We start from the raw sequence: 15,564 nt of genomic DNA on the forward strand, positions 1-15,564 counted from the left end.
TTTTCGTCCGCTAAATTGTGACAGATAAAATTTCAAACAAATACCTGGGGTCGAATCACGGTCCACGATTAAGATCATATACGACACGTTAAGGTTTTGACTATTGATTTCTCTATTTAATCAGGAGGACAAGATAGAGACATTATAGCGACCATACGTAAGCGAACGTATGCCGGAATTTCGTCCCCTGAAAATATCCAGTGTCAACACTTTTATAGTTTTTGAAAACTATTTAAGGAAAGCCGCGTTTTGGCTTTGGTGTGAAAAGCCTTAATTATAGTTTTCGACATTTCTTGACCTTGAACTTTTTTAATACAATTACACATACCACTACCGTACCGTATACATCTCCGGTGTGGTTATTCCTTAAAAGTGGTAACAAATCTTGTCGGGAAAGTAAAATTTTTCTTTTACAAAGCGCTTAAAAGATGTATAACCCACTATTGTAGAAACTACCCAAACCAAAGACGAAGGAAAAAATGAAAAATGAAAAAATAGCTATGGCAGCAATTTTTTTGTATATTTTTATATCGTACCGCTCCCGCACATCTTTCCGGTTTTCAGTACCGCTACTTCAAAAAAATTTTTATAAAAGAACTGAATACATTCATCCTCACATGAACCAATTTGACTCACTGAACACATTCATTTCAAATATGTCAAAAAAGCGCAAAGGCGGGTTGATTTGACAGAACACAGAAAAAAAAATGACAACCGGCGTTTAAAACAAAACGTTTTTATATTCTTTTCGGTCTTCATTTCATATAATAAAAAATTGTGCATTTATAATTTTCAAAAATCAATAATTAATATAATAATTGTTTTGTGTGTTAATGAAGTTTTAAATAAATTCATCATTTATAAATTTAATAAACTAACTCCAGCAAAACAAAAATGAATCAAACACAAATGATTGCACAGGCAGACTATCTGGACTATGCTGGCAGCATGCTGGAACGGCATGATTTAAGAGATATCTCATCACCTGGATTATTAGAGGTAGTAGATCTTTTATGAAACCTTAAATAGAATCTATGATTTTATTAATACAAACCTTCTCATAGTTAACTGGTGTTAGTCAACATGGAATGGCATCTGCAAGTGGATTGAATGATTACGATTATGAAAATCTATCAAAACTTTCCCTGGGACACAAGCAATTGGAACAAGTTACAACAGTTAATAAAATTCCTATTCCCTCAGAGATTTTGGAACATTTTAAACGTATGATTTCCAAAAGTTAAAAAACGAAAAGAAAATCTAATTCATTTTCTTTTTTTCTAAATTCTTTTAATTAGATATTAAATGTCACTGCATGATGGGATTGTTTCCAGAAATCAGCCGAGCATGGCTAACCATCGACTCAGAAATATATGTAAGAAAGATTTTATAGTGTAGTAGCTTTTTAATTGTATTGTAATTCTCTAAAGATTTGGACTTATGAACAAGCCCGTGATGTCGCCTATTACGATGGTTTGAATCACTTGATTGTGAGTGTCGGATTGGTTTGTCCCAAACCTGGTGTGTTCATTGGAGATGTTAAATATTTACTGGTGCTAGCTACATCGACTGAAATCATTGTTTTAGGTAAGATTTAAAATACAATTTCTCTTCTTTTTAACTACCTATTCCTTATTTCGTGATCTTTTTGATTAAAATAGAGTTTAGTATTTCGTGAGCTATAGGTCTTTCCTATATTTTCTAATTCTTAGTTAGTACCAGACGACGTTTTAGGTATGAATATACCCTTTTTCAGGACTCTATAAATAAATTTTGTTAAAAATAACAACCTACTAAATATTTATAGAGGAAGAGAAGGCAAAACCGCATTTCTAGTGTTTCGACTGTCTTAAAACCAATAAAAAACATGTTTTTATTAAAATTAACTTTTTATTCATTAAGTTTATTGTTTTTTGTAGAAATTCTCATTATTATAAAAACAACTAGCTGACCACGCGGACTTCGTAACGCCTCTTCTGCTATTTACTTCCAATTTTGGAGTGTGTCAATGTTGGGTCACAACATCAAATATAGGTCTTTATAAATAAAAGAATGTGTTTTTTGAGTTCTATTGATCGCATTATCAAGATTGTTCAAGCTTAAAGGAAATGACAGAGCATTAGTTTCTGTATTTAGAATATGAAATAGTACAAATTTAGCCCCCTTGAAAACAATAAAGTCGTGACTTAAAACTGCCAGATTTTTTAATTCGTTATTAAAACGCATAAGGCTATAAAACTGCATAGTCCCATAGTTATACCTCCACTCCGAATATTTGCTTTTTAACAGATTTTGGTTTCGTTTGGTTTTTATTTGTGCCAAGTAGCAAAATCGAAAATAACAAAAATCTACTCGTGTAAGTATTCAAATTGCTAAGACGAAAATTTGTAATTTAAATACTGCCGCGCAACATTTAGTTTTATGAACATAAATCTTGGTAGATTCTCAGACTTAGCCTATATGCACACAAAAAAAAATTCGTAAAGATCCGTTCCGAAAAGATATAAAACAAATTTGGCTGGACCACCCTAACAATTTAGAGGTATGACAAATAGATGTTGGCCGATTCTCAGACCTATCTTATCCGACCGTTTTGGAGAAGTATGGTAACAAACACTGCGACACGAGATTTTTATATATTAGATAAAAAAAATAATGAACAAATGTATAATACGTTTTGAAAAACATCTAACAAAAAAACGGCCTTGCCCCCACATGGGGTTAAGACCGCCCTACCAAATTTTGTTGGTAGAAAAATCGTTTCTTTTGTTTTAAAAGCAATCTATTTGCAATAATAACACACGTATGGTACAAGTACAAGCTTACAATTTGGTACACATTTTGCATTTAATCCAATGATTTTTTTAATTGGATCTAGAAAACAGTTGAAGGCAGAAGATTCAAATACTGTCTGCAACGTCCTCTTCATCAGAATCATCATTAACGGCCGATTTCTTCACAGAGTCCTAGCACTAGTACCGGTCCTAGTCCTAAAGTTAGTACTCAAATCGGTATCAACTCATTTCTTCACTCAGGTACTAAGCCTTAGAACTGTCAATTTAGGACCGAGTACTAGTTAGGACTCGGTACTAGCTAGCTCCTCAAAATCAGCTAGGACCTGGGGTCGAATTACAGCATACGATTACGATCATTCGTTAACGTTTTTACTATTTGTGTCTCTATTTATTTAGTAGAAACAGATAGGGATACATAGCAACCATACGTTAACGAACGTATGCCGTAATTCGACCCCTGGTTATTATACCAATCGTTAGGACTCAAATCGGTACCAAATGATTTCTTCACCAAAGTCCTAAGCCTTAGTACTGTCAAATTGGTACCGAGTATTAGTTAGGACTCGGTATTTGTTAGGACCTCGAAATCGGTAGTCTAGCGCTTAGTACTTGAATCAAAGCAATGAATTTCATTCATTTCGTTTAATTTTTTAATTTCTTGGGTGTTGTTTCGTACTTTTTTGTTGATTTTGATGAAATAAATGATTTTTTAAATTCACCAAGAACACCTGAAATGAGAAATGCAATACCAGAACGTGAAGAATGAACAAAAGAACACTTCTGGATGAAAAAGTAACAAAAATGTATATCGAACTTTTTAAAAGTGAAAACCAAGTCAAAATAGAGGGGATTTGCGTAGACACTCTGCATTTGCATTTCTCGACGCCCGACAATGCTGGAAACCATTTACGATTAAAGTTATACTCGTACTTGGAAAAAAGTAACCTCAGACTACTCAAAGTATGATCTTTCGAGTCCATTTTTTGGGTGCAACAATTTTTGAACCACAGTATCACAGATGGATGGCCGACATCAATCATCTAGTTTCGAACACAAAATAATATGTTTGTTCCATTAACAAATAGTTTTGGAGGCTATGTGCAAGCTCGTCTACAAGTAATGTTAAAATAATGCGATTTTCACCGATGACTTATATGAGACATAACACGCAACAAAAAAAGAAATGCGCCTTAAAAAAACTATTATTTTTATTGAAATCTGTAAAATTACACATCTATATGCAAGCTGTCTATGTTATTTCTTTATATGATTATTCTTCCTATAGGCGACTGGTGGTTCATCCGTTGCTAGTCCAGATTATTGAAATCCCTCGTCATTGGTTATTAGCTTTGCCAATTTTAATTAGATCAAAACATTCCATTTTTGATTGTCACACTTCTTGATTGAACTTTGTTTTCTTTTCTTGTTGGGTCTTTTTAAGCTTTATTATATTTTTTTTAAATATTTTCTCAATGGTGATATCATTAATTTAACGTTTTATGTCTATTTGTTTTGTTTTATTTGTTGAAATATCAAAATAAAATAATTTCAAACATCAAAATATTGTCAAAATGACAGTTAGACTAGTTTTATACGAATTAATTCTTAGGACCGCGTTGTGAACTTAGATCTGGGGTCGAATTACGGCATACGTTCGTTATCGTATGGTTGCTATGTGTCCCTATCTTTTTCTACTAATTAAATAGAGACACAAATATTAAAAACGTTAGCGAATGATCGTAATCGTATGCTGTAATTCGACCCCTGGTTGTATAAATGTGAAGAAATGCTCAGGTCCTAACATTTCCTTAGGACCGAGTACTAGTGCTAGGACCTGGTCTAGCTAGACCGGGTACTAAGCTGGCTTAGTACTCATGTGAAGAAATTGGCCGTAACAGTATTATTTGGCGCAAATCGTTTAGCTTTTTGGCAACTTTAACGGTGACTTTCCCTTTTCACTTTTTTTCTTGCCCCAGTCATATCATATCTGATGTTCTGGAATATTATTTTTTTTAATTTTATCTTTACGACTCCTGTGCCTATGTTCTGTAACTTAGTCGAGAACTTCTCGCATCGAAAAATTTTGAAACAAAAATTCCATACGTTTCTCTATTTGGAAATATAACCTGTGTCTGTATCTCGATGTGAGAAGCAACCCTGTACATTTTTTATTCCATTGGAATTATTGGAAAGTGTCAAAAAAAGGGAAAATATTTTTACCTTTGGCCATCAAAGGTCATATAGACATAGTTTTACAATAAATATCCCAAGGCTCGGTAGTCCGAAAGTAGAGCAGTCGGTCAGCGAGTGGAGGGTACCGAGTTCAAGTCACAGTTGTGGCATGTAATTTTTTCTTTTTTTTTCTTTAATATTCTTTTTTTTTATTTTAAAAATTTAAGTGATACAAAATTTAACTACTGTGAACACTTTTTCAGAAGTAAAATCTCACATTTAATGCATGATTACCAATTTTTTTTCAAATATCTTACTTTCTCGCATCCTTTTTGCTTGTGAGTAATTTTGGCAGTTCTATCGAGAAATTATCTCGATAATTTTCTTACAGACACAGTTTTATTCACATTTTTCCAGTCTGTCAAGCATTTTGATTCAGAAATGTTTCAAGGCGAGAAAATTTTGTTTATAGAAACAAACGAATGTGAGAAAATGATTTTTGTGTCGATTCACATTATTTTTGTTCCGATTTGCGTGTTTCATGCGAGAAATTTCTCGATGCGAGAGTTACAGAACGTAGGCACTGCTTTTGCAGAAAATACTTTCGAATATTGACTTTCTATTATAGACCAGTGACGATGCCTTCAAAAACATTAAAAATACAAAAAAATCATAGTAGAATGAAACCCATTGGAAAAGGAGGTGAATATGATGAAAATTAAAGGAAAAATAAATTACGGGCGAGCCGAGTTCGGGAAGTGGGTGGGTTGAGTTTTTAATGGTAAAAAATGTTATATCTCGATTTCCGGCAAAACTACAAATCCTATAGAAAAAAGTTGTATGGCAAAGTTGTAGGTAATAAAAAGATCTACAACTTTTGTATCAACAATTTTTTCACATAACCTCAAAATTTATGTGAAAAATTCAAAAAACCGAGTTTTTGGTTTTTTATTTTTATCTTTTTGAAAAACAAAAATTTTTCTACGAAATTTGGTGAAAACATACCTTATTATGTCCCAAATACACTGTAATTTATTTGATTTAAAATATTAATTTTTTTACCTTATTTTGTCTTAATACCAAAAAAACACCCTAATTTTCAATTGAAAATTCACGTGTCAAAATATCAGTTTTTTTTCAAAAAGTCGGTGGGCATTTCGTTCGTTAAAATGTCTATTTTCTAATGGTGTAAAAAAAAATTTACATTAGAATACTATAGAACATGTTCTCGTAAAATTCAAAAAATGAAAAAAGCTTGAATTCGAAAATTTTTTTTTATCATTGTTTACAATTTTGGCCTATTTATTCAAATTTACACTTTAATTACTCAAAAAACGTAAGATTTATCAATGTTACATGAAATAATAAGGTATGTTTTCACCAAATTTCGTAGAAAAATTTTTGTTTTTCAAAAAGATAAAAATAAAAAACCAAAAACTCGGTTTTTTGAATTTTTCACATAAATTTTGAGGTTATGTGAAAAAATTGTTGATACAAAAGTTGTAGATCTTTTTATTACCTACAACTTTGCAATACAACTTTTTTCTAAAGGATTTGTAGTTTTGCCGGAAATCGAGATATACCATTTTTTACAATTAAAAACTCAACCAACCCACTTCCCGTACTCGGCTCGCCCGTAATTTATTTTTCCTTCAATTTTCATCATATTCACCTCCTTTTCCAATGGGTTTCATTCTACTATGATTTTTTTTTTGGTTTCAAAAATTATCGACCCTGGTCTATAAAAAAGAAAAGTTAAAAATTTTAATTTTTTCAGTCTCAACCGAATATGCTCAAACTTTCAGACGTGATCGATCATACCAAGAGACACTTGTTTCATTTGCAAGTGTTACAAATTTTCCTTTTTTTCATACAAAATAGTATAAAAACGGTCTTGCCACCATAGGCGGTCTTGCCCCCACTTCCCCTTCTTACAATATTTAAAAAACTTGACAACCTCTTAAGGTTTCTCCACAATCTTTATATTCAACTGCTTGTTGAAACGATTGTTGAGAAACCTTAAGAGGTTGTAAAGTTTTTTAAATATTATAAGTATAGATATTTAGTAGTTGGTTGATTTTTTAAGAAATTTTATTTATAGAGTTCTGAAGAAGGGTATATTCTATATTCATACCTGAAACGTCGACTGGTACTAACTAAGAATTAAAAAATACATGAAAGACTTATAGGCATACGAAATAGTAAAATTTATCTCTTCTTTTTTTTCTCAGGAGTAACATTTGGCGATTCAACAAAAACAATTTCCTCACCAAGTAGAAATATGCAGAGCATAGCTACTTATGAGGAAATGCAACTTATGAATAAACCCATATTCATTTTGAGTACAGACAATGTTACGATAAATGTAATTCAGGGCAGTAACAGTGGCAGAACCTTCCTTGGTGGTCGAGATGGATGTTTGTATGAAATTTACTATCAAGCTGAGTCAAGTTGGTTTGGTAAAAGATGCAAAAAAATCAATCACTCGCAAGGAATTGTTTCGTATATGGTGCCCAGTTTTCTTAAAGTCTTTTCGGTTTGTTTAATATTTTTTTTTGTTCATATATTTTTTTAGTTACTAATTGAATTGAATTTATGTTTTTAGGAAACTGATCCAATTGCAAAGATTGCTATTGACAATAGCCGGCAACTTTTATATGTTCTCACTGAAAAGGGCGCCATTGAAGCGTGGGATATGGGTGAAGATTGCAATTCAATGAGGCGAGTGGCAAGACTAACTCAAAATGAAATTGCTTATGCTTCCAGTAGTATCATCAAGTAAGAATTTAATTTAATTTATTGTTTTGTTTTCTTTTTTTAAGGATTTATAATTTACAATTTCTTTAAAATTTAAAATCCTGGGAATATAAGTTCTTTTTATTTAACATATTGGTATGGCTTAGGAAGCAAAAGGAGAATAAAATACATATTATATGATTTCTTTTGTCTGCTTTCATTTTACTGTCGAACAGATTTAAATAAGTTTTAGGAGAAACTTGCAATTAAAATGTTGTCTTGTATGTGATAATTCTACCGAATGATGGTTAGTGGCACACATACTGAGAACAGAAGGCTTACAGTTTCTTTTATCAAAATCCAAATTTTTGATATGTTGTAAAAGGGTACTTCAACGACAATGCACAACATGAGGTTGTTGAAAAATAGACCCTAACATCAAGCCCCGGCAACAGGGACATGAATGAATGATATTCACTCACCCTTTTGAGTAAGAGCCAAATACTTTGAAAGAACCCGCTTTAGGTCCTGAGTAGCTGAATGGGAACTGAAGCCTAAAAACACCGAATCAGTGCTGATTGGCCTTTTGAGCAGGTGCTCAAAAGGCCACCATTTCTACCTACATACCTTCTCCTCAATTGTTGAGGTTTCAAATTGGAAATCTTGTATTTCTTTGTGAAGAGGACAAGTTTCGGTTGTTTGGGATCTATATCACTGCTCAACAAGGTTTTTGCCACAGAAACCAAAATATACTTTTCTAGTATTTCTTGATGTGCTGAATCCGAATCTGAAGTCAGAAAATTGTTATTGGCCTTCGTTTTTGAAATATTACCGTTATAAAATGCTAAAAAACGTCATTTTGGCTGTTTTCGAGGTTCTGTTTTAATGTGGGGTAATTCATTACAAACAAATTTGTAAAGGTGATTATAAGAACAGATATTCTTCTTTCAAAAACTGTTTAAATCTTTCCGATATCTCTTTTAATGCCCGAGATATTTAAAATTTAAGTAGCGGTCTTTGAATGAGAAATAACACTGGCCAACCAAATCAAAATTTGTTTGCCACAAGAACCAAAATATACTTTTCTAGTAGTTTTCGAGGTGCTTAACTCGAATCCGCAATCAAAAAAATTCTATTAGCCTTCGTTTTTGAAATATTACCGTTATAAAATGCAAAAAAAAGTTTTTTTTTATAACGGTTATATTTCAAGAACGAAGGCTAATAGAATTTTTCTGATTGCGGATTCGAGTTAAGCACCCCGAAAACTACTAGAAAAGTATATTTTGGTTCTTGTGGCAAAAATTCTGTGATCAGTGACTTAAACTTTAGATTAAATTTAGTTTCTCTTTGGTTTATTAACTGAAACTTAAGATATCTCGAGCAATAAAAGAGATATTGGGAAAATTTAAACAGTTTTTGAAAGAAGAATATCTGTTCTTATAATCACCCTTACAAATTTGTTTGTAATGAATTACCCCACAATAAAACAGAACCTCGAAAACAGCCAAAATGACGTTTTTTAGCATTTTATAACGGTAATATTTCAAAAACGGAGGCCAATCAAATTTTTCTGACTTCAGATTCGGATTCAGCACCCCAAAAACTACTAGAAAAGTATATTTTGGTTCTTGTGGCAAAAAAAAAGTTAAATTTTGTTGACCAGTGATTCAATCCATACCCTCTAGTCCAGTGCATAACCTTGTTAAAAGATGTTTGCAGCCTACTTCAAAGATCTGCCGATAATTAGCTGAAACGGCCATTGCAAAAGTTTTTGAAACCTTCTCCCTCTTGTTTTAATAGCAGTTCTGAAAAAACTTGTGACGTCAGCTAATTTTGAATGCAGTATTGAAGAGGGGCTTATCCTGAGTATAAATCTCAGTTTGCGTATTGTTTGGTCTTGTGGGGCGTCCGCCATTTTGAAAACAAATTAGTCTCAATATCTCGAGAATGACTGGTCGGACAGAAAACCTGCAACGACTTTTTAGATTGGAAAAATAATTATCTTTCCTTCTCTGCTACATTTTTTCTGTTGGAGTTATACATCAAAGTTACAGTACCGCAAAAAGTGCATTTTTTGATATTTTAAATAATTTACACAACCTTTAAAGATAAGCGAAAATAACTGAAAATGAGATGCTTTGCGGTACTCTTACTCTGATGATTGGGATGCCTTTACATGGATGCCTTTTTTTTATAAAAACCAACAATTGTGTTGGTGGGCATTAAACCTATAAAAAAAAGACTTCAAGAGTAGCAAATGTTTTTTGTGTCTATTATCTACTATACTTTTGAGTTGGATATTTGATCCTTGTCAAAAAAAATGGTCACAATGTATTTATTAAGAAAAGGGGTCTCTTAGTTTTGGGCGCACCTAGGTTTCTATAAATTTATTTTCATTAATTTTCGGTACTCCGAACTTTCCTTAGGATAATAAAACTGCATTAGTGAGTAGTTAAAGAGCCACATAATATTCAAGTCCGCATAGGAACATTGATTGCAGATTCAGTTTTCATCTATCTGTACTCTAGTTTTCTGTATTAACTTGCAAAAAACGAACGAACACGCGACTCATTAGGCCACCTTCCAGTTCGAACACTGAGATAATTTAAGTCTAATTCAGTCTTGGTGTTGCTTTGATTTAACATTTTTCGAAACCGGGCGATTGAGAATCGTCAAGTTTGAACAACGCAGCAATACAAATAATGCTTGAAAAAAAACATTTGAATTACATATTTAAATGAGGTGTAGCCGAATGTGCTATTCGAAAGTAAAATGGGAAGAAATCTTGACGATAAGAAGCAATCAATTCGTACCAATCCGAATTCCATGATTATCCTACGCTATGTTCCTCGTGATCTTTCAGGCTTTGTATCGGTATCTATGGCCATGAACTATCCTTTTTACATTCACCTTTTTGAAACCAAGCCTTAACTTTGTTTAACCCTTGGTCTGATTGTATTTTTCAGGACTGTAGATCCATCAGTGTTCAAAACCATCAAATCCATCTGCCCACTAACTTCAGACGATTGTCAAAATCTTCATCTTCTGGCAGTTACACAATGTGGTGTTCGTTTGTTTTTCTCGACAACATCTCTCATTCAAAGTCACTATCAACAGCAACAACAAATGCAGCAACAACAACAGCAGCAGCAGCAGCAACAACAACAGCAACACCAACAACAAATGCCACCATCTTTCGTCGATCAAAATAAGCCACAAGGATTGTATCTTTTGCATGTGCGTCTCCCACCCGGTTATACACCAAATACAACTATAAATAAACCAAAGCAGGTGCATTCAGCTCACTACAATGAAGGTATTAATTTCTTTATATGTTTTTGTTATTTTTAAATTCACATTTACAAAAAAAATAGGAACTCTTCTCTTGGTCTCAACTCCCCAACAAGACCAAGACATCCTTTGGTCCATTAGTTCAGCACCTTTCCCTAATCGTCAGTTCCTTACCGAATCCACAACAGTACTACCACTTGATGGAATAGTTTGGTCTTTAGCTGAGGTCAAAGACCGTTGCAAAACCAAGCTCAATTCAATCCTGCGAAATGCCCAAAAACCCAAAAAAGTAGTACTTCTTACGAATCAAGGAGCCCACATCATTGCACTCCTCAAACCAACTGATATTCTGCAACAGCTCTTAATTGCCTGTCATGGACCACATCATGAAGCGGTGAAAGCATTTTTCCAGGTTCTTACAGAACGAGAAGCCTGCGCCACTAGTTTATTACTCGCATGTTCTGAACTCTATCGAGGAACTGACTTGGCTATGTGGGCATCTCAGGCATTTATGCTATACGGAGGAGAACCTGGAATTCAGCATCAAATGATGATGGGCGGACCTGGCCAAAGAGGTGGACAACATATGATGCAGTCACCGATGGCAGGACCATCCGACCGAAATACCCCCCAAATGTTTATGTCTACTCCGATGACAATGCGAGGAGTTCAACCTCAGACTTCTATGCATCAATCGCAGTATCCCTTAAGTCCAAGTAAAATCATATTTCTTTTAAAAATAAGCAATGACTAACTCAATTATCTAATAGTTTCTAATCAAACAACAATGTATGGAGCATCAATTCAACCGCCGATGAATGATATGGCAAGCATTATCTATTCAGCAAAACACGATGGTCTCTATATCTATGTAGCTCGTTTGGTTCGTCCAATTTGGAAGAAACGCTGCGTTGACTCTAATTTATGTAGCACTCTTAGCCAAGAAGACTGTACGTTAATTCTAGAAGATCTATATGCAATCAGGGCTTTTCTCGAAGCAAATTCTGTGAATGAATTATCTTGCATCAGTCGGCCATACAGTGCCCAATCAACTATGACAAATGGATTTGGTCACCTGTTGCAAAATACTAACATGAATGACCAGAGAAATGCCAACGAACAAGCTCAAACTGAAGAAAAAAGATCACTAACGGCCTTGAATTACTTCATAAGTAAGGAGAATATAATCAATTCTATGGCTATAATTTATTAATCTTGATTTTTTTACATCTTTAGAACACACTTGTGAGGTTATTGCTCTGTGGAAGATTCTCTGTGAACATCAATTCCAGATTCTTGTCAATCAATTGACTAAGGAACAGCAGAGTATTCTAGCTTCTTGCACATTCCGGGATCTGACTTTATCACGAGCTGATTCTTGTGCTCTTCTTATTGTTGCTCTTATTAATTCTTATCTCAAAGATAATGCTAGTGTTAGTCCAATTTCTACTAAACTAAGAGATGTTTGTCCAAATTTGTATCGACATGAGGATGCAGTTTCATTCAAAGCTACGGAAATTCTTATGATGTCGAAAAGTTGCGGTATTCCCGATGAGAAAAATGAAAGATTAAGAACGGCATTGCAATTGTGTAAAGATGCAGCTCCTAATTTGCCCTTGCAAAATATTTGCCAACAGGTAAGAAACGACGATGAGGAGAATTCCAAAAATGACTTCTTTCTTCCCTTTTCCTTCGATTTTAGTTCACTTTAGCTGGGTTCCATGAAGGAGTGATTGAATTGACAGCCACATGTGCAGCTAAAATTGATCCCGAAGAATTTGGCATTCATTTCTATAACAGTGACGAGCCAGCTGAGGATCGGGAGGGATTTGCTGCCTATGCAGCTAGGTGAGTGTGTTTTAAGAACCTTTATTTTAGAGCCTTCGATAGAATGACCATCTCTCTTTTATTTTATAGAATGAGTTGCTACAAAGAAGTCCGTCTTATGCTGGATCATGTGTATCAGACAATTTGCAATACAAGTGCTAATCAAGAATTTGCACGACCTGTATGTCCTGCTGAAGACCAGAATCCCAATATGGCCATAATGCGTATTGTTGCTTTAGTTGTCCAAATTACTGATCCCCTTTTACATGTTTGCATCTATGAGTGGTTGATGGCACATGACATGCTCTCAGAATTGTTAGCACTGGCTGAACCCACATTGGGAGAGTTTTTGCGTCGAGCTGTTGTTAGAAATCCAGAAAATCTTAAATTAATTGATTTGCTGTGGAAGTATTACGAGAAGAATGGTCATCATTCGCAGGCAGCAAGAATTTTGGACAACTTGGCAACAACTCCAAGTGAAAATATTCCGTTAGTCCAGAGGATTGAGTATTTGGCTAGAGCTGTGATGTGCATGAGAAACGATGGTGTGGGATATTCGACTATGAATGGTATTCTCCTAAAGGATTTAGAAGATAAGGTAAAGATTTTATTGTTTAGTTTGGAAAATTTATTTATTTTATTTTTTTTTTTAGTTGGAAATTGCTCGTGTCCAAAAAGTGGTTCTAGATGCTTTATCGGCTCTTGCCATCGACAATAATCCCAATGCACGAAAAGCAGTAGCAGATCTCAACTTTACACTTTACGACATCACTCAGTTGTATCAGAATTTTGCTGATCCATTTGAGCTGTGGGAGTGTAAGTTGACCATCTTGAACTGTTCGCATCACAACGATCCACTTCTGATCGAATCGGTGTGGGGTCAAATCTTGAATAATGCTGTAGAAGGTTCCGGTAGCCAGCAAGAGAAATCTACGCGACTCATTTCCAAAGTTCAATCGTTGGTTAAAGAGTTTGGTGAATCGGGGCATTGTTTTCCATTGGCGTTCCTCGTAAGGGAATTAGAAATCAAAGCTTGCCAATTAAGACTGAGTGAAGGTGCCATTCCGGAGGCGTTAGTCAGCATGGATTTAGATGTGGAGTTGTTGATGGATTATTATGCAAGGTATTTATTTGTCTCTTTTTTATGACAAAATTTTGAGAGATGAGTTTTAATGAATACATTTTCAGAATGATTTCGATGAATGAAAGAGTTTGGGCAAACGAAGGCAACGAATGGCACTTGGTACAGTCATCTATTAAAGTTGTTAATCTTTTAGCCAATAGTGCGAATACCATTCCAACGAGATCGAAGTAAATAATATTTTTTTTTTTTTAAATTACATTTTCCTCATTATTCTGTATTTTTATTTTTTGTTTTTTAGGAGAAGAATTGTAGCTAAAGCTCAGGATATTGTATCGGCGTGTTTGAACTTGTGTTATCCTAAACCTGGTACAGATCGCTTACAGCAAGCTCTCAAGGAACTACAAAGTCGATTACAACGAATTATTTGATGAACAAAAATTTACCAATCTCCACCCGGACGATGAGAAGCCCAATTAAAATATTTGATTTTCACTTTTCTTTTTAGTTTAGTATATTATATTTTTTATGTAAACTAGTTATTATTTTTTTTTCTTATGTTGAATAAAAAAACAAGACAAAACACAAAGTTTAGAAAATTGGATGATTTTAATTAGAATTTTTAATAAGGAAGTGGTTCTGCTTCAACAAAACAAAGCATATAATTTTTCTAGATATTTTGGGTGTGTTGAGCTCGAATCCGATTGCGTTTTTAAGATATTCCCGTTATTAGGCTTCAATAATCGTTTTTTCTTTTGGTACATTTTAAGCATTTTCCTAGTACCTGTGTCACCCAAACTAGAGGTGCTAGAAAAACTGAGGGCAGATTTGAAATCAGCGATGCCAAATTAGTAAAAAAACAGTTAAGAAACCTCATAAAACATAAAAAAGTGCAATTTTGTTAACCAGTGTTATCGCTTTGTGTAATATGCCCCTAGATATGAAAGGATCTTTTTCGCTTAAAAGCCAGTGTATTTGACAAAACCATACAAAGTAGAAGGATGGAGCTTTACATCTGAAATTTATATTCAACATGGACTTTAATGTTTGTAAAAATCTTCAAATAAATTCAATAACGGACATTTTAATACATGTATTGGTAGATTTGGAGTGTGGGGGCCCCCAAAAGAAATCCTTAATAATATACCCCGCTTCAAAGCAGGTTATCAAAATTTATGTTCTGAATTTTTAGAGGCTCTCTGATTGGTCAGTACCAAATGTCACTTAACTTTTTATAACATCTGACCAATCAGTACCTCTAAAATCTCAGAAAATTAAGTTGAGGTGGCCTGCGGCGTTGAACGCGGGGATAGTCTTGAAGGAAAACTTTTCACCTTAGGTGGTTTTTCCCCATCCCAATTATGTTCGAATTATAAACTGTTTTTGTTTTTATCAACTTAAAACAGACTAAATTGTATCTAAGCCATACTTAGCGGTCAATGATTTAAAAATGAGTCCGCCCCTGTTAAACTACACTCAGAGAAAAAAGTTAACATCGGGATAACTACTAAAATTTAAAATAGTTAAAAAAAAAAATGGTTATTTGTAGCCCTTATTGCGAGTGTCGTTCAACTTTCGATGCGATTAAAGTCGATGGAATCGATAAATATTTTGGCATTTGGCTTTGGTATTGTGTATCTCTTTCCACCTAGATACATATTT

At 33.9% G+C, this 15,564-nt stretch overlaps 1 protein-coding gene across 1 annotated transcript; it reads left to right on the plus strand.

Moving 5' to 3' along the window:
* The first annotated feature begins 701 nt into the window (after positions 1–701).
* LOC129914035 (nuclear pore complex protein Nup154) lies at positions 702–14,491 on the plus strand. The gene is made up of 15 exons (XM_055993067.1): positions 702–999; positions 1,065–1,224; positions 1,299–1,375; positions 1,431–1,587; positions 7,199–7,503; positions 7,573–7,745; positions 10,670–11,019; positions 11,078–11,710; positions 11,765–12,166; positions 12,231–12,631; positions 12,697–12,842; positions 12,912–13,419; positions 13,475–13,944; positions 14,010–14,132; positions 14,204–14,491. Exons 1-15 carry the CDS (start codon positions 895–897, stop codon positions 14,331–14,333), a joined length of 4,140 nt encoding a protein of 1,379 aa, XP_055849042.1. The 5' UTR covers positions 702–894; the 3' UTR covers positions 14,334–14,491.
* Positions 14,492–15,564: the final 1,073 nt, after the last annotated feature.

This window comes from Episyrphus balteatus, chromosome 3 (assembly GCF_945859705.1).
Source record: "Episyrphus balteatus chromosome 3, idEpiBalt1.1, whole genome shotgun sequence".
Classification (NCBI taxonomy): Eukaryota; Metazoa; Arthropoda; class Insecta; order Diptera; family Syrphidae; genus Episyrphus; species Episyrphus balteatus.

Bases quoted from the DNA above. Each gene is read 5' to 3' on its own strand.
- LOC129914035 (XM_055993067.1), top strand. From the start codon at position 895: ATGAATCAAACACAAATGATTGCACAGGCAGACTATCTGGACTATGCT. The intron at 7,504-7,572 runs GTTTGTTTAATA...TTATGTTTTTAG, and splicing joins GTTTTCTTAAAGTCTTTTCG to GAAACTGATCCAATTGCAAA. The intron at 14,133-14,203 runs GTAAATAATATT...TTTGTTTTTTAG, and splicing joins ACCATTCCAACGAGATCGAA to GAGAAGAATTGTAGCTAAAG.